Genomic DNA, 23,578 nt, shown 5'->3' with positions numbered 1-23,578 from the left:
ACAACAAAGGCAAGAAAATTATTTCAATATGTTGTTTGCGCAAGGAATTACGACAGTTTAAATATCAGTAAAATGTGACATTTTCCCCATTTTGGCCTAATGTAACTAAAAGCACATTAAACTTGCCTCAATTAATTATGCATTTTTTAAAGTGCATATACTTACCTTTCAAGCGACAGTACTTTGCCATGGCAACTGAAAGGTGCAATCTGTTTTTAGACCTCAAAAATGCTAAAAAAACGTCAAAAAAGTCACTTTTTTGCGGCCTTCATTGCCCTTGCAGCAACAACATGCCACAATTTTAGCATTCATTTAGTAAAGTTTGAACCTTCAATCCTTCATACATAAAAAGAATATGGAGGCAAATTGTTCTCGGCAACAATTGTGGCTCATAGCAATTTCCATGTCTTAAAAATCTGCTCATTTTTTGCTGCTGCGCGTTGACCTTTAGGGGGCCCATAAAAACCGAACAACTCAACTTCAGGACAAAAAATTCTGGATTTGAGCTTTTAACAAGGTAAGTAAGAATTGGTAATTTTTGGAGAAAATCTGAGATGGCATGAATCAAGCGTGACACTCCCTTAGATTCTTGCTCTTAATCAGCAATCCTAGCACTTAAAATTAAGAGTAGTAATCCTTTTATATTTTTATAGAATTTTTAAATTCAGTCAGATGTTCAATTACACAGCTGATTTGCATGATTATTACTAACAAGGTATATATATATATATATATATATATATATATATATATATATATATATATATATATATATATATATATATATATATATTGTTACGAGTTCAGCCACTTCAAGAAATTCTTTAAACGATGATAGTTCTTGAGAAAAACACGGGAGATTTATTTACAACTATGTACAAGAAATATCGTTAGCAACTGCTAAATTAACCATAGCAATTAGGTAAATATCAATTAACACTGTAAACTCAACAATGGCACACGTATTTACATCTGAATATGCAAAAACAAAGCGCGAAGGCTAATACACACAGAGCTAAATACATGCTCTCAGCGCAATAGCTCAGTCAAGAATAGCTCAGTCTATTTATAAACCTCGAAAACTTTCCACAGTATTCCATTCAGAAATTTCTACAACGCTCTAACAATTTCTCATATTTTCTTTTTATTCCATTCACAAATCTTACCAGATGAAATGGGAGTACCATATACTTCATTTGAATGTAAGGGGGCTGTATGTACATTACCAGGAACTATTTACAAGTTACGTTACTGAGACAATTTTTAGATGAAAGATAATGGAATAAACTCCAAATTTAGCCAGATTACAACAAATTAATTACAAAAATAATTACTATTTACAGAATTTGTAACTATATATATAGTGAAGCCTCCTTTAATCAACACTCCCAAATAGCGGATATTTAGTGGAAATTTTTGTGAATCTCAGTCCCTTAACATAGATATCTACAGGCTAATTCATTATGAATAGCAGTTACTTTTAATAACAGAAGGTTATTTGAACATAAAATGCTTTTTGAATACTTTGGCAAACTTTACAATGAGCTATGTACAAAGTTGTTTCATCATAAATCCCATTCACCATTCACACATTCCGATTTTCAACTCTGCCCCTCCCCCTCTTCATTGTTTCCCCACTGAAATCTATTTTGGGATGTTTTTTGCACTGCAGTTGCTGGATAAAACTAGCCCTGTGCAGCTTTTTAAAAATCATGTTGATTCAGTCTAGTGCGAAAGTACAAGTTGAAGTGGTAGCTGAAAGCATTTACATTAAAAAGACTGATTGCTGTTCTGGAACATAACTACTACTGTATGTACATACTGTAATTCCTTTCCTTACAGATTTTAAAGCGCAATTAAATACATTGCTGAACTTGATAATAGTGATTGTTTCTGTATATATTGTGACGTAAAGGCATAGGACATACTTATAAAAATAATTTACCTGGCCATCTCTAGAGATCTGAACTTTTCGATTGTCATTCCAGGCATTCTGCAAGTGCCGCGTACTTTGAAAAGGAATGCTTGCCCTTAAAACAAGAAAGTGTTACATCAACATGATAATTTGAAAAATTTAAAAACAATGGTAACAAAAATCTCCTTTCAAGTTCTGATATAAAATATCTTTTCTTTAAAACATTAAGAATTTCACTTTAAAGAGAATTTACATGCAATCCATAGAATAAAATAAAAGATAGCTATGTTGTTTACAATTAATGTTTGGGACTGCACTAAGGATTCCCCACTGCATCAAATGCGATAAAGTTGTAAATTCGGCAAAAAAAAATCTAATTTGGCGAATTAATTGGCGAACAGAAAATTCTTTGAAATTTCCATAGAAAAAAATATCTCCTTAAGGGGTCATCTAGACAGAAATTAGATCAGTTTATGAACCGTTCACAAAATTCTGATCCCTAAAAACCGGCCTTTCACAAAACTTTCAGACTAGCATTCACTAAAAGTTGTTTTATCCTTTGACCATCTAGCCACTCCGAGCGGAATAAGTTGGGCTGACGCAATGGTAGCATCTGAAGAAGGATGAAGTTTGACTTGCTGTCGGATAAAAATGCTGTAATATATTGTTTCTCACTTCTTACTGTTCAATCTGCATTTAATTCCTCTTGTATCAGTACTTTCCCACATCATATACCCAAAACTTAAGAACAAATATGACGATTCAGTTTTATGTATAACTTTAATTTAACACCGATCATTACTGAGCAATCACGAATTGCTTATTTGTTTTTACTTGACTGTACTTGATGTCCAATCTTCAATTTTTTTCATTGATAATACATTTCTTCTTGCATTTCAAGAGCAAGATTCAAAAGAATCATCCAACAGAATTCAAAATTGGCATAATAAAGGGAAGATTTGTAATTACTTTTTCACCCATTTTATCTGGTAACAAGGGCCAAGATTTGCAACACTGAATTCAGAAGGACGCTGATCTGATATAATCTGAGTGAATTGAGCAAAGCCTTGGAAATGTCCACTTCCTTGTATGGAGAATATGAGAATTACTTCTTTTCCTTCCTGCAAAAAATCATAAAAATTGAATTTCAAAAGCTACTAAAGAGGAACCACAATTATTTTAAATTTAGATTTCAAAAAATTTGTAAAAATAACTACAACTAATATACTTATACATAATTTAAAAATAAAATGACTCTGATACTTTGTACATCAAGTTTCAAGCTTTTAGTGTTAAAACAAAATAAAAGTAAAGACAACAAATGAATAATTTGCTATCTGACACATTTATTTTAATATCAACATTATAAAATGTCCATTCGCTAGAATAAGCTCAGTTGAAATATGAAAAATATAAATTACTGAAATTTTTAGATGCAATATACTAACAGCCGGGTTATCCCATCCAGATCTGCAGTTTTGTCCTTGTTATGAACGCATCAGGGTGGAATAGGGAATAACTGAGCTGAAGGCAGACCTGTCATTTCACAAATATCAAGAAGGAAGCAAAGGGTTGCGTTCAATACATTTTACGGGAGGAAAAAAGACCATAATATGTGCAAAAATGTCTCATTTTATTATCTTTTTAAAATCTGGGGAATTGACCCCCCCCCCCCCCCCTGATCGCCTAAATGACGGGCCTGGCTGGAGGCAGATGTTATCTCATTGTAGCTCAGTTATTCTCTACTCCAGGCTGATGAGTCCATAACATGGACATAGTCTCTGGGTGGAATAACTGGACTGTCAGTATATTGCATGTAGTTTTACCTTAGCCCTGGCTTGGTTCAGTAACTTACTGCTTAATACTGAACTTTTTGTTGTAATTTTTTGATGATTGAAACAACTGCTTCTTCAGAGAATATATTTTGAAGAACAATTTCTTATCATATACTTGACAATAAACCATTTTTTAACAAGTGATAATAGGAAACAGATACCTTTACTGCACCAATAAGTTTTCTTTCAGTTGTTGGAGTAAATGCCCAAATATTTTTTGCCATTGAGACTTCAACAACCCTGGAAGCACTGGCTTTTATAATAAAGTATCTAAACCTGCTGTTCATGCTTTGAGCACTGCAGCTTGGTTTGGGCATTTGCTGTTGGTGGCTGCTGTAAGATTGTGCCATTGCACGTGAGTGAGGGCTACATCTACCGTAATTATCACCATAATTTGATGGCAATGAACAGTTTGGTAAGCTCGGTGGCTCATCTTGAAAAGACAACATACCTGAATATTAAGGAAGGAAAAAATCAAATTACATCAGAATTAATGAGTCAGTTCAATGTTAATACTTAAAATTTCCTCTTATGTTATTAGTAGTTTAATAAGGACAAGATGTTATAAGCTCTCAGCTTACAACATTACACACAAATATTCTATAGAGGTTGAACAAAATCCAATTATATCCCAATGAAACCAAAGTAAACAATGCTCAGTTGAAAAAAAGGGGGCTGAATTTTAAGCTTTTATTCTCGTGCTTTGCCGAGTACACTACTGTTGATTGTTATTTTCCCCTGGTTAAAAATTAACAGAACAACAAAAATGTCAAAGTTTTTTGAGAGAAAAACATAATATATATTTACAAAATATTTTCTTCCCAGACCTTTTATGACCTCTTTAATCATTTAAATTGAATAATTTAAAATGAAAAGAGCATAAATAACTAGAGTAATTCCAAATATAAACTTACCTTGTACATTATGAGGATTATTTTGACTATAAAAATTAGCAGCCTTATGGTTTGGACTAGACTGCATTTGCCTCCCTAAATGAGCAGGTGGACAGTAATCAACCATTAGAGGTCTTGGTCTTTGACCAATACCTGGAGGATTCTGGAGATTGAGTGCCTGGTCTTCCGATGCCAACACTCCAACAATTGTGCGTATGACTGCTTCATCTGATTGGTTCAATAACTTAGAAGGTGTGTGCATGCGTTTCAAAAATAATGCATGCCATTTCTGACGAAGCTGAAGTACTAAGCGAGCAATCTAGAAAACAAGAAAAGCGTAAGGTTTTTTTTCACAAAGAGTGCAGTTGATGAATTTGAAAATAAATAAATAACAAAAGAAATAGAATGATAATTCAAACATACGATTATCAATTAAGTACTTAATTAATATTGTGGAAAACTCATTTTTGTTATTGAAGCTTAGTCTCTTAAAGAATAAATGAATACAAATTGCATGATTAAAAAACACCTTGAGAAATGCTTCTTTTAAGATACAGAAATCACATTCCACTCTTCCCAAAAAGACTTAAATTCGACAAAAATTTAACAAAACCAGCTTTTGATCTGAAGGCAAATATTTAGGTTCTGAAGAATTAGAACTTTTTTTACAGGGCCCTAGTTCTATTTCAATTATCAAAACTTAGGCATGTTTGGAAACACCTCCCCGGTTGCATTGCGTGGTTGGTTAGATTGTGGTTATGACATCACTGGAATTTTTCGGGTGAGCACAGTAGAACAGCAGTGTTTCCAAACACTCGTGGTTACAGAGCAATAGTTCTTGTACAGCAGCAGGCGACACTCCAATCACAGAGAGTGTAAAACTTGAAACACGATCGGATCGGCCGAAGAATACCACGTGATCTCGTTGACTACGTCAAGACCACAGTGGGAGCGATTGTAACCGGATCAACCGCTAGTGAACAACTGCAAGTATTTCTGAACACTGGTCAGTGGCACCAAAAATGAGTTGATTGCACTTCTGAATGCTTGCGGTGGCACCAGTGCGACAGCGGTGAGTTTCCGAACGTAGCCTTTGTGACACCTTTTGTTGGGAATCCCAAATGATATCATCAATGTTTATTTTGATATGATATTTGGCTTTAATTAAATCTTGGTTATCTTTTATCTTGTAAAGTCACAAATGCTAATTCAATGATTGAAACATATTTCCCAATCTTAGACACGTGCGTGAATCTTAGACGCGTCATGAAACGACAAAGTTCATTTTTCCTTTAATTGGCCAACATTCTAACATCGGGAAATGTGCATCTCAAATGCATGTATAAAAATCAATGCAAATGACTCTGGCTGGCTATATTTAATGTTTTGGTAACTCAGATGCTCTCTCTCTCTCTTTTAAGGAGTGGTATTTTTAGTTTCTTCGTCAGCCGAGTTGAGTGTTTGTCATAATGCTCTTGAATAGGCATTTTAAAATTGTAAACTTTATCAGCAAACTATTTAAATTGAATGAACCTTGATTAGATAAATGACTTTATTAATAATATTACAAATTGATCAATAACGGTTTTGCAAGTTTACTAAATTTATTAATGCTTGGAGAAAAATTATTTTCCAATTTCATCTTTCATTTGTAAATAGCTTGCCGAGAAAATCGTTTGTACATTATTACCATGGAGAAAAGTAAAACAAGATAATTTTTCAACTCCAAATATTGTTTTCTGCACATGACTCCAAATACATTCTGCAACTTAAAGGGCACTACTTAAATAAGTTATTGGTGCAGTAACTTCATTTGATTTAAAATCTCAACACACAATACCTTTCATTTCTAACTGCACTTTGGGAACTCCTGAACTATAGCATGATGGCCATCTAATAAAGTTCAGGTTAGTAATGAATTTATGGCAGAAACTTTCACTTTATAAAACTCAGCCATTAATGAAAGTTCCTTAAATATGTTTCAACAACGAAAAAGAAGAGACCTAACTAGAAAATGAGATAAAATATTACATTCTGTAATATTTTTAGAGCATAGTGATGAAGCTAAAAACAAATTCAGATAAGCAAGAACATTTTTACCTCAGGCTCTACTCTAAAAGATATCCAGTCATCAATCTTAAACATTGCTTTCTGGTTATCATATTTAGTATCATCTTCACTATCTTCTTCTTCCATGTAACCTTCTAACCGAGCTGGAAAAAAAAAGAGAGAGAGAAATGTAATTTTTATGAATAAAATTACTAGTGAGAACTTACAGGAACACATCACTGCAAATCAACGGGTTTGAACCCCCACTTGCCTCCCCATATGGGCGCCCATGTGCTGGTAGTATTTTGCTCAGAGACGTGTTCAGCTCTTATTTTATGAATATGAAATAAGCAAACTATTTTGATACCTTACCTTGATCTGGTTCATGGAGTGCATCGAGAGGCAAGCGTGCTGGGCCTGCAAACAAAGCCACAGTCAAAGGGGTGATAAGAGAGCAACAGTGGGCATGTGCTATGCTTCCAGTCCTCATCATTTCTTCATAAAGAAGCCAATCACATGGCAACTCATTGATCATTTGTTTCATCAGCGCAGTCACATGCTGCTTTGCAGGTACTGACAATTTATTCAAAATTGAAGAATGGTGAAACTTTACCTTGCTTTCTTTTCTGGGAATAAAAACCACTCAATTAGTTCTATATGCTAGAAGTTCAAACTAAAAATTGGAAAAAATTGAATCTAAATGTTTTTTTTTTAAATTCAAGTTCTTTCAAAATTAAATACACCCTTTTCCAATGCAAGTATGAATAAATGTTGAAAAATTATAAACAATGTATTTAAATTTCATGTGTTAAAGAAAATTCTAAAAATAGTAAACAAAACATACTGTGTAATCAACTGTTGACGATCTCTATCCACTCTTATCAAATTCGGGTGCGTGCCAGCACACAGTGCAGCTTTCACGACGGCCCAAATTTCAGAGTTGCTGTTTAAGTCTCTTATATCGCCTGATCCTCTGGATCTTACGAAACCTGAAGCTCTCAACTGGCCTAAAAGCTGAGATCGCATTCCAACAATCATCTCCATTGAAGCTGAAGAGATGAAATTTCTGCTACAAAATCCATGTTCATGGCCTTCTGCTTTAGCTTTCTGCCATGCCTGGAATACAACATACATTAAATAGATTTCTTCAGGAGTTTTAAACAATTTAAACTAATCTGAGAAACAATTTATTAACAGTGGTTTTAGCTGGTATTAAAGGTCAAGATTTACGGTCGCCACTCGCCACGTGGCGACTCGGTTTTCAAAATTGGCGACCCCAAAAAATTTCTACAGTCGCCAACTTTTTTGGGGGTTATTTTAATTTAGATCCCAAGAAAAGAATTTCAATGCATCAGTAAGTACTGTAAGGATTCACCAATAGAGACCGTACTCCGACTGAATGTTGTTTATTTTACAAAGCTTGCATGTTCTTTCTCTCTGCCTGCCTGTATGTTGGTTATTTTACGATGCTTGAATGCTCCTCTTACGCGTTTTAGGCTATGTAATAAAAGCAAGAATACAGTGAATTAGGAAGCCATTTGCACAAGATTAGAGCGTTTGCTCCTTTGTCTTGACTCTTTGTTTTTCAAGTAATTAGCGTACTATAATCATGATTTCAAGAAGAAATCATTGTATTTTAGATTATATTTCAGATTAATTTTGATTATTTCTTCAAAGTAATCACCTTTTCACGTTTTTAGTTTAGTTGCTCAAATGGTATATTAAATTCAAACTTTATTTTTTTACATTGTATTATACACCGCCTTCGATTATACGAAACTTTTTTTTTTCTTCAGGCCCATTTTAGAACCTGCAGATCCTGGAATTGTCATAGAAAACGACATAGTTAAAACTGTCAGGGATATTTCAAATTTTGCCCCCCCCCCCCAAAAAAAAATCCAATTTTTTCTCAGGGAATTTTGTCCCTTGATTTCTAATCTTCGTTTTTATCGATGTTTCCTGAAAAAAAAGTTTTGAGCCAAAATGAAGCTGGCAATAAAATAAAAAAGGACCGCAGACGCCATTTTTGCCCCTCAATAGTTCCAAAGAAAAAAATTCCAAGGGTGAACAGGAATTATGCACAAATTTAGCGGGAGAAGAACATTTTCCTGCATCTAAAGCACAAGACTGCGGATGGTAGGGTCAATTGGGAAAATCGTTTTTTAATCAAAAAGTCTTTTCAGCTACGAATGAAACGTAGTCGCCATTTTTGGTCACTGATAAGATGGAAGTGGACGCGTTGCTTAAATGCCTAACTTTCCAAAAACAAAGCAGAATTGGATGTTTCCTTTAACTGCAAACTAATGAAGAAAAAACGCGAAATGGGCTGCAACTTGTTTTTTCTTTTTTTAAATTTATTTTAAATATGTAATTTTTTTGAGAAATGAAAAGTTTTGTTCTTAACATTTAATCTTATCCTCATTGCCTTGGACGCAAATGTGCTAAAAACTTTTCAACTGAATTGTAGTTTCACGAAGATTTATTATTTTTAAATTGTTTTCACGCTACAAATTCAAAAAATTATTTCTTAATTTTTGTTGTCGCCGCCATATTTGGTCATTTCCAAAGATGGCAGTACACAAGACTTTTTAAGAGCCTAAGTTTCCGAAAATGGCATTGGATGTTTATTGCAGTGCAAACTATTGATAACAATGAAAAAATGCCCTTTTTCCTGGGTAATTCGTAATTATTTTCTGGAAAAATGCGAAATTTTATCTTCAGAACATTTTTTTTTATTCTAATTGATTTAGACGCTTATGTGCTAAAAGCTGACTATTTTGTTTTAAATGTAGTTTTTTAAGGATTAATTATTGACCTGTTTCTAAAACTTTAAATCTTGTTCTGAAAGTATGAAAATATTTTGCAAATTTTGGCTCTTTAAAAGTGAAAAAAAAAACAAAAAAACATATTGTATGTTTTTTTACATAAACCCTCGAAGGTTGTTCCGATTCTATTTGTTTCCCAATTAACTCAAACAGCCTTTATTCTGAAAAAATCGTCAAAATAGGAAGACAAATTATTTAATTTAAAACTTGAAAAGGCAACTTGTTTTGACCCCCCCCCCCCCCCCCGTGCACCCCGTTTTATCATTCCTTTGCCATAATCAATGTTCCATGTTGTCCCATAAATCCTGTATTTCATTAAAAATCCTATACATAATTAAAAATAGAAAGAAAAAAACTATATTACTATATTTCTATAAGTTATATATTATATTTCTGCTGTGTGATGTGGACGCTAATACTCGTAATCGATTAGGAATACGTTCCATTGAAAATCGTTTAAACAACGGGGGCTAGTTTCTATTTATTCGAATAACTGTTGTAATTTTTTAATCTTCAATCGCATCAGATTAAAATATAAGCCAAATAGCCAGTCCTTTGATCGTTTTCCCTTCATAGTCATCTTAACAGAGATGCTGCGTATGGAACGTAGTCGCTATGTTTGATCATACCCTTAGTTCAAATAATGCAAAAAGATTTTTTTTTTTTTTTGGAAATATATTCTTGGTAAATGCCAAATTGTATATTACTGGAGGAGGTTTGTAGTTAATTATTTTTATGCCAAAAAAAAAAAACCCAATAATCTTAATTATTGAAAAAATTCAAATCATATGTTTATCCAATATTTGATTCCCTTCGTGCTAATTTTCTTACAGTTAATTCTTTTCATTAAACTAGTTACCTGAAAGGTGCATGTTGATTTTTACTACCATGGCGTTTGCAATGATTTACAAAAAGATTTTAAAGGAATTTGTTGTTGTTTTTATGGGAAATACTTTTTTTTTTCACTGTGGGACCATGGTACTGTGTACACTACTTTATTTTTGATTTAATGATTTTTTTCCTTATGAAACTTTAAAATGGGTGGAATGAATCATTTGCTTCAGGAGCTCCAAACCTTTACCCAAAGCCTCTTATATTTCCATGATCAATATAATTTACATTTCTTGTTAGCATTCCTTTAGCATCACTTTCATAATATTTGTTTCAAAAAATACAAATTGAAATCCCCCCCCCCCCATTTTTGTACTAGAGCGCTGTTTTCAAAACCCGGTAAAACTGGTGGCCACCAAGTTTTATGAGTCTAGTGGCCATTGGCCACTTGAAAATTTTCTGAATCTTGAGGTCTAGCTGGTATAGCAGAAGCAAACTTTAGCTCATCTTAATTGGGCCTTACACAATGGGAAGGAATAACTTATTTTATAAGAATTCTCAATAATATGGGTACTTTTCTATTATAAAGATACATCATCTTGGGCACTTGTTTATGTTTTTATGACTTTGCAAAAATAGAAAAATAACATTCACATGGCTACTACATTAGTTCCTCTTTTCCAACTTTAGATTTCAACGTACGACGTTCATTGATAACTCAATGCATTTATTTTGCTGATTATTTTACTTTTTAATATACTTAAAGTTGTCCCAATGATGAATTATTTCAATACAATTTTTCATGTTATTTAATGACTTGTTTCTCATCTGGTGGATTATTTAACCTTTAATGACTTAATTCAATTATTTGGTGGATTATTTTTCATTTCAATGAAACTTTTAAGTCCTGTTTAATAGCTTGTTTTGTTTGAAAATCCTAAAAATGACAAAAAAAATGGCACATGTGATTGCTCAAACAAAAAAAAAAGTTGAAAGTTTTTTTTCCGGAATTCCATGAATCTGAAGATAAAAATCACAGAATTCTGCTAATTAGAAACTTTTCTTTTATTACCTTTTAAGCTATAGAAGAAAACAAAAAGTTTTAAAAGCATATCAGTTTTTATCACCACATTACTTAAATGCTTCCTCTAAGTTCTTTTTTTTTTCTGGTTGTTTAAATAATTAATTCGCATTTTATGGGACATATAAATTATACTTTCAAACTGAAATTTTAACAAAAAATAAAAAGAAATTTTATTTACATCATAAATGAACACTTAAAGCACTGCTGAAAAGAAAAAAAAATCTTATTCTTATGCACAATGCAAAAAGATTGCAGTCTGAAAATAACGTAATTGTTTTTTCCCTTGCACATCAAAAAGTAGGCTTACATTATTTTATAGTTTGTCTGGAATTAGGTAGCAATCTCTAAACATTTGATGTTGGTTTTCTATACTGTCTATCATTTCCAAAGTAGATGACGATATAAAGCATGCTGAGCAAAAATGCAAAGTTATATTTTACAAGCTTGAGTCTTTGTTGAATTCTAGTATTTTTTCTTTTAAAACTTTAAGAAGGAAAACGAAATTTCGCGAATCTGTAGATTGAAGTTCGCTGAATTTCACCAATTAGCAGAAAAATCACAAGTAAGAATAATGTATGGTATTACCTAATAAGCAGTTTCTACTTAACTTTGACCAAATATGGCAACAATAAATTAAATGAAAAATAATTTCTAAGATTTGAAATGTGCAAGGAGAACTTTCACACATGGTTATTAGAATCACACAAATTTGAAAAAAAAAAAAAAAGAAACAAACAATAAAACAGTTAGGCATTGGAACTTGTTTCGTTGGGGGGACAGGTGACACCTTTCAAAGGTGGCTAAAATTTTATCTAGGTGTCTGTGCCCAACTGTGGTAAATGACACTTTTTACAAGAATTAGTTAAAATTGAATTGAAAAATAATTAGCAAAATGGTTACAACAAATTGCTACTGTTTAATGTACACAATTTCAAGGCCTCAGAATAGTTGAATAACAAATTGCATTTTTATGCATCGCTAAACTTATATAATGCTCTGCTGAAAAATTAGTTTAACTAAGCACATATGAGACAGTGAGAAGCAAAGGGATGTAAGTGGAATTTTTCAAGTTTTGAGTAAAACACGTATAAAGGTAATGTCCTAGGTATGCTTTCATTGATTTTTTTTCTAAATCATGTTGTACAGCAGCACCTACTAGGGCTACTAGTACTATCTCTTGCCCAAAGACAGGCAGGGGGTTCCCCTACCATTTGACTGGTTATCTGCAAATTTTTAATTTTACCACTTACGAGTACATCCTTTTGCTTTTCACTGCCTCATATGTACACTAAACCATAGATATGTTATCTAAATCTCAACAAAAAGGAATCCTATATTTGATAAGTTAGAGTTTGATAGGTCAGAGAAATATATAGAATTATTTTTTAAAAAAAGAGAAATTAAAAAAAAGATAATAATAATGACTCACCTGAAAAGCTCGCAATAAAACCATATGATCACTGTAAGTATCACAAGCGAATTTTCTTCTAGCAATTGCGGCAGCTCTTTTCTGGGATGGTTGGGATGGTATCATAACTGGAAAAGAGTGTAGAAGCATAATGATAAAAATCATTCCTGAACTAGTATACATTGCCATTATACAGAGTGAGTTTACTCTTGGGCAAAACGTTAAGGGATGTTAGAGGGGAGGATAAGAAGCAGGAATCGCATATAGGAATATATGATCTGATCTCAAACGTAATGCTGAAGCACTAAATGCACACAAAGCCAGAAACTAATGAATGCAAAACAGGTCAAATTTATTACACAAAAATGATTTTACCCAACATTTTGGATGTTACGAAAGGATTAAAGTGTTTGTTGGAAAATTGTGGCCTGCAGATGTAATACATGCTTCACAATGACAAAACACTCCCTGTTGCAATAACGAGCCATTTTGATGGTTGTGACGCGTGTATTAAAGCTACAGGCTGTAACTTTTAGCAACTACTCTAAACCCTTCTAAAAAAACTTAAGTGTTGCGTACAATCATCTTTGTGTGATAAATTGGTGACCTGTTTTGTATCCATCAGTTTCTGGCTTAGTATACATGTAGCATGCCAGCATTGCGTTTGCGACCATATGTTTATGTATGATTTTTGTTTCTTATTGTACCCTCTTGCACTGTTTAAAGTTGCAGAAGTGCTAAGATTCTCACTGTATAAACTTTTTAACTGAGCAATTGATACATATCAGTTCATTAAACTCACATGGATCACGATATGCTAAGCAACAAACAATCGTCAAAACTGGATCCAAACATTTTAGTACCACAGAATACAGCACCATTTTTCCGAGACGAGGTTCAATGGGTAAATCAAGAAGATGAAGTCCTAGTTCAGTAAGCTCTTCCCAAGGATCTAATGCGTCGATGGTCTAAAACATAAAATACAATTTTTGATTAAATTTGTTGTTGCAAATAGTTTAAATTAACAAATAAATAAAAGACACGTGCATGTACAAGCTGTACCACATTTTATGTTTCTGAAAACGTAAATTAAACGGTCAGGTAAAAAATATGACTGCTGATTATATATGACTCAAAACAAAAAATGACCAATTTCTCAGCGGTTCATGATTTCTTTTTTATTACTGCAAAAGATATTTTAAATGTATAATTATTGATATAGCTGGGACTCATTAAAAATCAAATTGATTCCTTCAAATTCCAGATTTTTATTCCACCTGGATTTTAAGTGTGTTGGCAAAAAGAATATTGCCAATTTCTTGGCATTGTAATATTTCAATAGCAAATACTATAAACAAGAGAAAAAATAATGCAAATATTTTTCATACATTAACCAAAATTCTAAACTTTACCTTCAACAAAGTTACAGCATTACGTGTCACCATGAATGGAGGTGGATCAGGAGCTTTTGCTAAAAAGTCAGCAATGGGAGCATTGGGTGGTGCCAATAGTTTGGCTTGAAGGCATAACTCATGTATGGGGACGCGTAAAATTTCCGGAACTTGGAATTTCTGAAAACTGTTAAAGCGAGCCCTACTGTATAGATGATAACATAGTCCGGGCCTGCAGCGGCCTGCTCGACCACGCCTTTGAACAGCACTTGCTTTGGATATCCAGCCTGCTTTTAACTGTGTGACACCCGTTAAAGCATCGTAAGTTCTCTGTAATGCAAAGAAAATAATTTTCATTAAAAATTAAAAACAAGTAAAATACATAATGTTTGCACAATTACTGAATTATAAAACAGTCAAAACAAAATGTTATGAACAGGTCCCTCATTTCAAATTTTTCTGGGGGCAAGAGGGGTAAAAGGCATAAATTCAGTGCAATTTTATCAAAAAATGACAAGAACCCTGCCCTCTACATTGATTTCTCAAAGCTAGGGGGAAGAAATTTCAACTATTTCTAAATGCATTTGTAATACATGCCTATGTACAGTACTGATGCACATTTTAATGAAAAACAGATGATGCTAAAAGAGTTGAACATTTCGAGTTCCTTATCACTTTTGAACATGAACAACATAAGCTTTTCATCAAGAAGATGGGTCACAATTTCAGAGAAGCACATCTTATTGATTTATTGGTGTAGACTTCAAGAGCAAGAATTTTGCAAGATGATATAACAATTTTTCTTATAGCCGAAAATAGAACGAATATCTATTCCCATTCAAAAACGAACTTTGAATTTTTGAAAAGTAATAGTTCAGAGTAAAATACCAACAGAACTATGAAATATGCGCAAGAAAACAACATGCCTTTTGCATTTTTTAAACCTAATTCATGAAAAAATTTAACAAGTTCACAAAAGTTGAGATTATGACATTGATGATGAAAGGCCTATAGGCAAAATGAGACAAAAACAGATGATAAAAAAAAAGGTTTTAGTTGTTAAAATGAATAGTTGAAGGGCATAATCCACATTACTAATTAAATCCCAAAAATACTGACTAATTCTGAAAACACCAGATTTTTAAACATTGTTTTACCAGTGTTATAAAACCATTAATAATTTATGCAGTTAAAAAGCAACATATCAAAATGTAATAAAATGGTTTTATGATGAACAATCTACTCAAATAATTTTATTCAAGCAACGTAAATTTGGTAATTCAATGAGACATGGAAAAAATATTCTTTTACCTCCTTGACCTTTCCACAGTCAATAACAAACACCACATCATTAATAGTGATACTAGTTTCAGCAATATTTGTGGCTAATATCTGAAAGGAAAGAAACAACATTTAGCACTTCATTTAAACCATGAGAAATTGAATAACTAATCCAATGAAAGCTTGTAGAATGAAACCCTTTCAGTAAGCTATAAGAAGTTTCACTGCAGAGCAATATAATCTAAAACCTGATTAGTTTGAATGCACATAAAGATTTTGTAAACAATCGAAAAAAGTTAGCTCGCTACAACTTTGATTTAATGATACCCAATTTAGTGATATATTTCACTGGTCCGGGTTTGACTGCAGTGAATATATATGCTCCTCAATGTAACGATATCGTTGATTAAAAAATAGCTTTTTCCAGTTCCTTGACCATCATTGTTAAATTGGGGTTATACCATACTATATTTAAAAATAAAATCTGAAATAAAATAAATTACATTCAATTAACATGCTCATTTAAATCTTAAGAAATCAAATAATTAATCAGTAGGGTGCATGTAGAATGCCACGCTTTCAGTAAGCTTTTTGATCTTTGATTATAGAGCTATATAATCTATTTTATAGCTGTTAAAATGAATAACTGAAAGTTAATATCTTGTCAGTTTGAATCTAAATTTTGATTTAAAAAATAATTATATAAAAAAGTTTACAAAAATAACAAAACATAGAATTTAAAAAACTGAAATGTTTAAGAGAAAGCTTTTAGTTTTTTTTTAAATATTTTAAAAACTGCTCTTATAAAAAACACCTCATTTATCATGATCACATTTCTGTTTTCGAAGAGTGAAGCATAATTTTAAAACAAAATTATATACACTGCCAGCTCAGTTATTCCATCCGAGGACTGCAGTTTTGTGCTTTTTAGCACTCATCAGCTCGGAATAGGTACCCCCCTGAGCTGGAGGCAAAAAACCTCTTAAGGGAGCCAAAAGAGCCAAACAAACTGGTAATTAATGTAGAATTAGCACACCAGATGAGTGACCACAGCAATGGTGCAGTTTAACTCAAAGATTGATGGCAAAGCATGGCATTTTGTAGTAAGTTACAGTTAGAAAACTGTTGATGGTGGTGCATTATGTTAACAATTTTCTTTTCTTGATAGAGCAATGTTCTTTACATTGCTCTAAAGTAGTAAATACTAAATCTGTAGTACAATCTACTCAATTCAACTACGAAACTTACTACAAAATACCATGCTTTGCCATCAATCTTTGAGTTGAACCACAACATTGCTGCGGCCACTCATCTGGTGTGCTAATTCTACATTATCTACCAGTGTGTTTGGCTCTCTTGGCTCCCTTAAGAGGTCTTTTGCCTCCAGCTCAGGTGGTTCCTATTCCGGGCTAAAAAGCATGAAACTGCAGTCCTCGGATGAAGTAACCGAGCTGGCGGTGTATTTAGGCATTTCTGCCTTAGCCCTGGCTTAGGACGATAACTTACTACAAAAATTATATATAACAAGTTTGAAAACAAATATTATACTTTTATGTTTTTTTTTTTTTTTTTCAATTTTAAAGTGGAGCATTTTATATTATTATATTAGCATAAAAACAAAGCTTTATACTGAAACAAAAAAAAAAGAGCTTTCATAGAAAGTTTAACTTACAATTTTTCTCATGCCAGGAGGTACAGGCCTGAAAACTCTCTTTTGATCCGAACTTTGCATTTGCGAGTGTAGTGTAAATATCATTGCTCTATCAAGAAAAGGAAATTATTAACATAATATGCCACGATCAACAGTTTTATAACTGTACTGAAGCATTCTCAGCAAAATTAAAAATCTATTGTTTATATCTGCACTAAGGAACAAAAACACTCAATGTCAAAAATATCAGTTTTACAAAAAGTGGTAAAATTTCGTAAAATTCTTCATGATTCTTAATTTTAAATGCCAAGAGCACTGTTAGATAATCAACAAGAAAAATACAGGTTAATTTGACAAGAGTATGAAAATAAAGTAGCAAACACAAGCAAGAAATAAGGTTTAAAAGAAATTTTTAATATAAAAGAAAATAGCCAAAAGAGAGAAAAAGATCTATTCTCAACAAGTTTGTTTAACTTTTTTTTTTTTTTTTTTTTGAAACATGTGATGGACTAAAGCAGATGTTTTCCAGATGCTACTTAAGTTCTTTCCTTTAAAAACAAATTTTTTTTTTCTTTTTTGGAAAGGATTTTCATAAATTACTATGATGCTACTATAATTAATGACAGAAATTATATAGTACAATATATTTAAAAAATGCGTCATTTTATAGCACCTCTAAAACAGAAAGTACTTTATCGTACACTCTACTGAATATATAATGATTCTGAGAAGTTGAAACTTAAATGGAAATTTAGTTTAAGAATAGAAAAATAAAATTCCTGAAAATTTCCTTGCTCAATTAAAAGTGATTAGCAGAATAAAACTTCAAATAACATTTTGATTTATTATCATACCGGCTTTCGGGAATATTTCGAGTATCATTCAGAATTCCATCTCTAAGAGTAACAATGTCATCATATCCTGGGAGAAATATCAACACAGATCCTAACCAAAAAAAAAAACAGATCAAAACAAAACTATTACTGAAAAATAGGTACAAAAGACAAAATTCATAAAGCTGATTTTAAACCTATATATATAAGTTAATTGTTCAAAATGACCAAAAATAAATGCTAATTAACGGTTGAACAATTCACACTATTACATGTGCATGTTCATAATGCATTCATTCTAGAACTCTCTAAACTTTAAATGAATAATCTTAACACATATATATCTTAATAAACTTATACTTAAAATTTCAAAATAAGGATAGAATAAGGTATAAAATATAAACAAGTTTGTTCACCTTCTTCTTGACTTCCACAAATTCTTTCCAATAAGCACAAGACCAATTCGTGATCTATTTTATCTTCATCAACACTATGAGTGTATGAATCTAATAATATCTTATCTTCCTCACTAATTTCCAACTGATTTTCAAATGAATTACCATCATTTTCAGATGATTTACATTGGGAACTAAATATAAATAGAAAAGTCAAGAGAATTATTATAAAACTAGATTCCTTCCATCTGTTATGACATGATCTTAACAATCATTTATAAGCTAAAAAATAAAACACACATTTATATAGTCATCGAAATTTCATTAATCTTTAGGGGAAAAGACAAATTCACTTAAATTAGTTCCAATTACCAGAATATTCCTTCAAAAAAATTTTAAAGCCATCTTTATAAATGTGTGGACAATGAAATCTTTTCAGACATATGGATCCCTACTCTAGTGATACTTGCTCTTCACTCTAACATCTTACGAACTGGCTCAACATTGGCAATAGTTCTAGGCTGAATATTTTTGATCAGGCTATCTTCTTGCCACAAAAACCGTGTGCAAGAGATCTCTTCCCATGTCAGAGTAAAGGGTATAAGGTGGTAAGCCAGCTTGCCGAAGCAATCTCTGTGGAATTTACTGATAGCATCTCATGAGTGGTAGACCATTACAGAGATTTATTGAATCTCAAAAACAAGGCAAATCAACTTTGAAAAGTACTTCCCCCAAACTCTTGACACTTCAGAAAAAATCCTGGTAGTAGGCTCCAGTTCAATGAAGACATCAAAAGAGAGTCCACGTGCCACCATCTGGTGGAAACTGGGCATCCAAATTATCCATGCCATTGACACCCTGCACCTTAATGGTGGCACAAGAAAGACTGGATGCCGTATCAGGGGACAGGTAGGAACAGATAGAAGCAGACCACTTTTTCACGCTTTGCGAGCAGACACTTGAAATGCCTATACTAACAGTATGGCACAAAGCGATATACTGTGCAGCCTAAATGTACTAGCGGTGAAATGTCTTCACAGCACTTGCTTGAATACACTGGATTTTATGTAAAGGATGCTTTTGATAATCCACACTTGCTTCTAGTCTTTTAATGTTTTTGGACTCTTGCACCAGGTCTAGATTTGGTAGCTCATGTGGGATAAGTATCACCACCATGTTTAACTTTATTACTTTACTGAAGCAAATTGAAGTTCTTGGCAGCATTTTATATACTTTTTTTTCCTAATGGGTGCTGTTCTTTAGCAGACCTAGTGCAATCTCCCGCTACAGCATCCAGTCTTTCTTGTGCCACCATTATAGCGCAGGATGTCAATGGCACGGATAATTTGGACGCCCACTTTCCACCAGATGGAGGCACCTGGGCTCTCTTTTAATGCATAATTGCACTAGGAATTTAATTTAGCCGAGGAATATTCTAAGCTAAACAAATATTCAAGGGATCTTTTACATGCCGCATAATCATACGACATGGGCACTGAGATTTTCTGCATCTCTAAAATCCACCTACTGGCCACCAAAGGTCAGAATCTGTAGAAGGCCAGTGCCTAACCATCACGCCACCAGCCGGGCGCATTTTATATACTAATACACAGCGGCTGATACAGACTACCACTTTAGGGATGGGTCATGCTAAAGAATGCTTCCCTCTCTCCCCCCATGAACGAATCCACGATTTTGTGCACAAAAAATTTAGGAAACTGCTTGGGAGTCAATAAAAAGTACTGAATCGGCCAGGAATAAGGTCCCTAATAGGCAAAGACATTACAAATTAATTCCATAAGGAATGAAAAGAAGTACTATTTCAAATATTACTTTCAAAAATATTTGATGAATTGAAAAACTACTGAAATTGTTTACATTTTATTCATACAGTTTTGAATGCAATGTGGATGATACTATTATTGACAGTTAAGGGAGGTCATGACCCCCATGATCCTACCCTTGTATCTGCCCCTGCTAATACAATTTCAAAAATAATTGCAAATTACTTTATAAATTAATTAACCTACAATGTTAGATTTTTTAAAAAATACAATAAAACTTACCATTTTAACATTTTGTACTTGCCAAAATAGTTAAACACAAATAAAAAATTAGTGTGCTTGTGTAGTAAAACTTGCTTGGAAGTAATTCCTACCTTTGACCAGATAGCAATTCTACAATTTCTTTATGACCAAACTGGTTAGCCCAATCAATGGCTGTCCAGCCATTTGATGATTTTAAGTGAATACTTGCGCCAAGTGCAAGTAGCTGTTCTACAACATCCATGTTTCCCCTTCCAGCAGCAAGCATTAAAGGACTGGCATTTGTTTCACTGTGCTGGAAATCAACTATGAAAAGTGGAAAAAATAGTTTGCAATTATTAAAATAAATAAACAACAATCAAAGATCTTTTTATGAAAAAATAAAATAATATTTTTTTTTACTTTATAAACTATATAAATACTATTAAATTAATTGCACATGAAATATACAATGAACACAATGGCAATGTATTTAATCATCAAATAGCATTACACATTTTGTTATAACTGCACCAAAAATCCAAAGAAAAAGCAGTTTGATAAATGTAATATTTACAGACAGACTTTTTTTCCCCCTTAAGAAGTATAAATGTTTTTTAAAATCTGCTATTTTTAATGAGTAACATGAAAAGTAGAAAAAAAATGCAAGTAAATATCTAGCTCAAGAATTTATGGTCATGAGATCTTTTATTTATTTATTTTTATTTTTATTTTTTTTTTTTTTTTTTTTTTTTACAATTCATTCATTTTTTATATGTAATGCAAACTTTTATAACATTTTACAGATGTTCTTCTCCGAAAGTGGGATTCTACCTATAAATATTTACAATTTGAAAATAGTATTCATGTATAACAACACAAATTACCAACTGCTATAGCAATTGGTGCAAGCCGGTGCTCTGTGGGCTGCGGTAAGTTACAGTTGAAAATAATTAAATAAGTTCTCTTAGATTGCATGCAGACTTCCTCATTTAAAAATTAATTACATATTTTTGCTTTACTACATCAAAACTGTTTGAAACAAACATGATTCATATCAACTGTGACCACTGTACATCATGTTCCATGCATGAAAATGAAACATTCAAATGTTTCCCATATTTTAAAAATTGCTTTTGAGTTATTCCTTTAAAAAATAATAAATTTTACGCTAACAGCAAAAAAAAAAGTGTTATACCACATATATTTTCAGATAAAACTAATTGCATCAAAGCAGTGAAATCCTTGTTCCCAGACATCCAAGCTTCCTCAATTGCAGCATCCATTGCAGCAACCAGATGTGGAGCTGGCTCTACCCTTTCCCCATCATCCTTCAAATTACAAAAAGAAATGCACAATTTAGTATGGTTTGATATATGGAACATTATAACACAATACTGCTGTGGGCAGGTAAATAGCAGTATCTGCAGAAATTAGTTATTGAGATATTTGAAGAAAAGTGTTTTGAATTCAATATACTAACATTACGGAAATGCTGGAATTAGACGTTTATTTTTTTTGGTGCTTTTTTTTTTTTTTTTTTTTTTTTTTGCAGCAGAAACCAAATAAGCAAGCTTGTACAATAAAGCTAACGTACAATAGATGACAAAAATGCAAAACATAAATAAATAAAAAAAACTGTAGCCCCTGCAAATAAAAAAAGGATGCAAAAATCAAAAATTCGCACCTTTTACCTGCCCACTGCAGAAAACAACAGACTATTTAATGCAGAATGAAAGTCAATATATGAATTCATGTTAATTTTTATAATCCACTTCCCACACTGCCTGTTTTATCCAAAACCTGCTTAAGACAATACAGAAAGAAAGTGGCAAATGATAAGCACTGCGTAATTAGTGCTACACAAACATGATACATAGTCAAAGTTTTGGTTAAAAAATCCTATTTTTAGATCGAAACAAATTAATACAGATAAAAGGCAGAGTTCAATTAAACACACACAACTTTTAAAAAAAGGGGGGAGGGGGAATTTAATGTTATTAATTATTTACATTATTAACATGCACTATACATATATATCTATAAGTTGATCTTGCAAATAAGTCTACCCTAAATAAGTCTGTCCTGATTTTAGGAGGAAAAATCAAAAACCCTTTTTAAGCCAAGCCTCTACTTTCAGAAAAAATTGGGAGAATATAAACATTGTTAAAAGAAGGAAAATGAAATGTGAGTCGGTTTTTTACTGCAACTATTTCACCATTATTTCAGTTAAACCATGTAAAATTATAGCAGAATGTGCAAGCATTTACTTTTTTAGTATTTGTTAAAAAGAGTTGGACCAAAATTGGGAAATCCTTTGAGTTTTTTTCTGTGGACTGTTCGAGGAAAATTTTTGGAAATTCTGCCTCACATATAAGTTAACATCCAAACTTTTAAGCTCATTTTTTATACTAAAACTCTCGACTTATATGCAAGTGTATACAGTATGTACTTTTATATGAAATATAATGCTATCTAAGAAATGAGGTAGGAAATAATAATTTAGGCCATGAAACAAAAGTCGCAAGAATAATTCCAAAAATCAAGACTTACATCTGGTGGGCAAAGAGTAAATTCATCAACACCCATATCTGAAAAGTAATTGGTTAGGTCTTGAACGGAAGGCTGCATTTCTAGACTGCTAGAAAAATTAGAACTTTGAACAGAACACCAAGAATCCAGTTTTTTTGCTGACTTCTGTTTCTCAAAATCTCTTTTATACTTCAGCATAGCTTTATTGGAATACCCTGTTCTAAATTATCAAAAAGACATACAATTACACAAATGTCCCTCAATAAGAAGTAGTAATGAAATAGAAGCTACTTAGATAAAAAAATGTTACCCTTTTAGTACATCTTCAAGAAAAAAGGTTTTCACATCAAAAACTCTGCCAGGAACTATGTAAATAGAGAAGTAAAATACATTTATGTTATATTTTCGAATCTGTAAACATTCATGCACAATTGATATTATATCACCTGAATCTTATAAAGTGAACAATAACACATAAAACTATAAATGTTCAGTTTAGGATGAGATTTGAAATGAGAAATAGAAAAGAGGGAGGGGAAAACATAGAAAAGGAGCAAAAACTAAACAAAAATACATAACACTGCCAGAAAAATGAAACATGTCAAACTATTACAGTGTACTTGGGTTCAAA

At 32.4% G+C, this 23,578-nt stretch overlaps 1 protein-coding gene across 1 annotated transcript in view; it reads right to left on the bottom strand.

The window, feature by feature from the left end:
- The window catches only part of LOC129223754 (3'-5' RNA helicase YTHDC2-like), a 47,987-nt gene that overhangs the window by 7,367 nt on the left and 17,042 nt on the right, over nt 1-23,578 (bottom strand). The window contains exons 9-27 of the mRNA XM_054858114.1: nt 23,258-23,312; nt 22,999-23,167; nt 22,787-22,813; nt 21,614-21,725; nt 20,550-20,742; nt 18,413-18,585; nt 18,018-18,108; nt 17,185-17,272; nt 15,543-15,623; nt 14,253-14,561; nt 13,643-13,808; nt 12,862-12,968; nt 7,537-7,808; nt 7,065-7,318; nt 6,744-6,856; nt 4,665-4,962; nt 3,912-4,201; nt 2,885-3,036; nt 1,946-2,030 (exon numbers count right to left, since the gene is read on the bottom strand). Coding sequence (XP_054714089.1) covers nt 1,946-2,030; nt 2,885-3,036; nt 3,912-4,201; nt 4,665-4,962; nt 6,744-6,856; nt 7,065-7,318; nt 7,537-7,808; nt 12,862-12,968; nt 13,643-13,808; nt 14,253-14,561; nt 15,543-15,623; nt 17,185-17,272; nt 18,018-18,108; nt 18,413-18,585; nt 20,550-20,742; nt 21,614-21,725; nt 22,787-22,813; nt 22,999-23,167; nt 23,258-23,312 — 3,035 coding nt within the window. The remainder of the gene's footprint in view (nt 1-1,945; nt 2,031-2,884; nt 3,037-3,911; nt 4,202-4,664; nt 4,963-6,743; nt 6,857-7,064; nt 7,319-7,536; nt 7,809-12,861; nt 12,969-13,642; nt 13,809-14,252; nt 14,562-15,542; nt 15,624-17,184; nt 17,273-18,017; nt 18,109-18,412; nt 18,586-20,549; nt 20,743-21,613; nt 21,726-22,786; nt 22,814-22,998; nt 23,168-23,257; nt 23,313-23,578) is intronic.

This window comes from Uloborus diversus, chromosome 6 (assembly GCF_026930045.1).
Source record: "Uloborus diversus isolate 005 chromosome 6, Udiv.v.3.1, whole genome shotgun sequence".
NCBI classification, from domain to species: domain Eukaryota; kingdom Metazoa; phylum Arthropoda; class Arachnida; order Araneae; family Uloboridae; genus Uloborus; species Uloborus diversus.
Note: the sequence above shows the minus strand (reverse complement) of the source record. Positions and strands in the feature narration are given on the sequence as shown.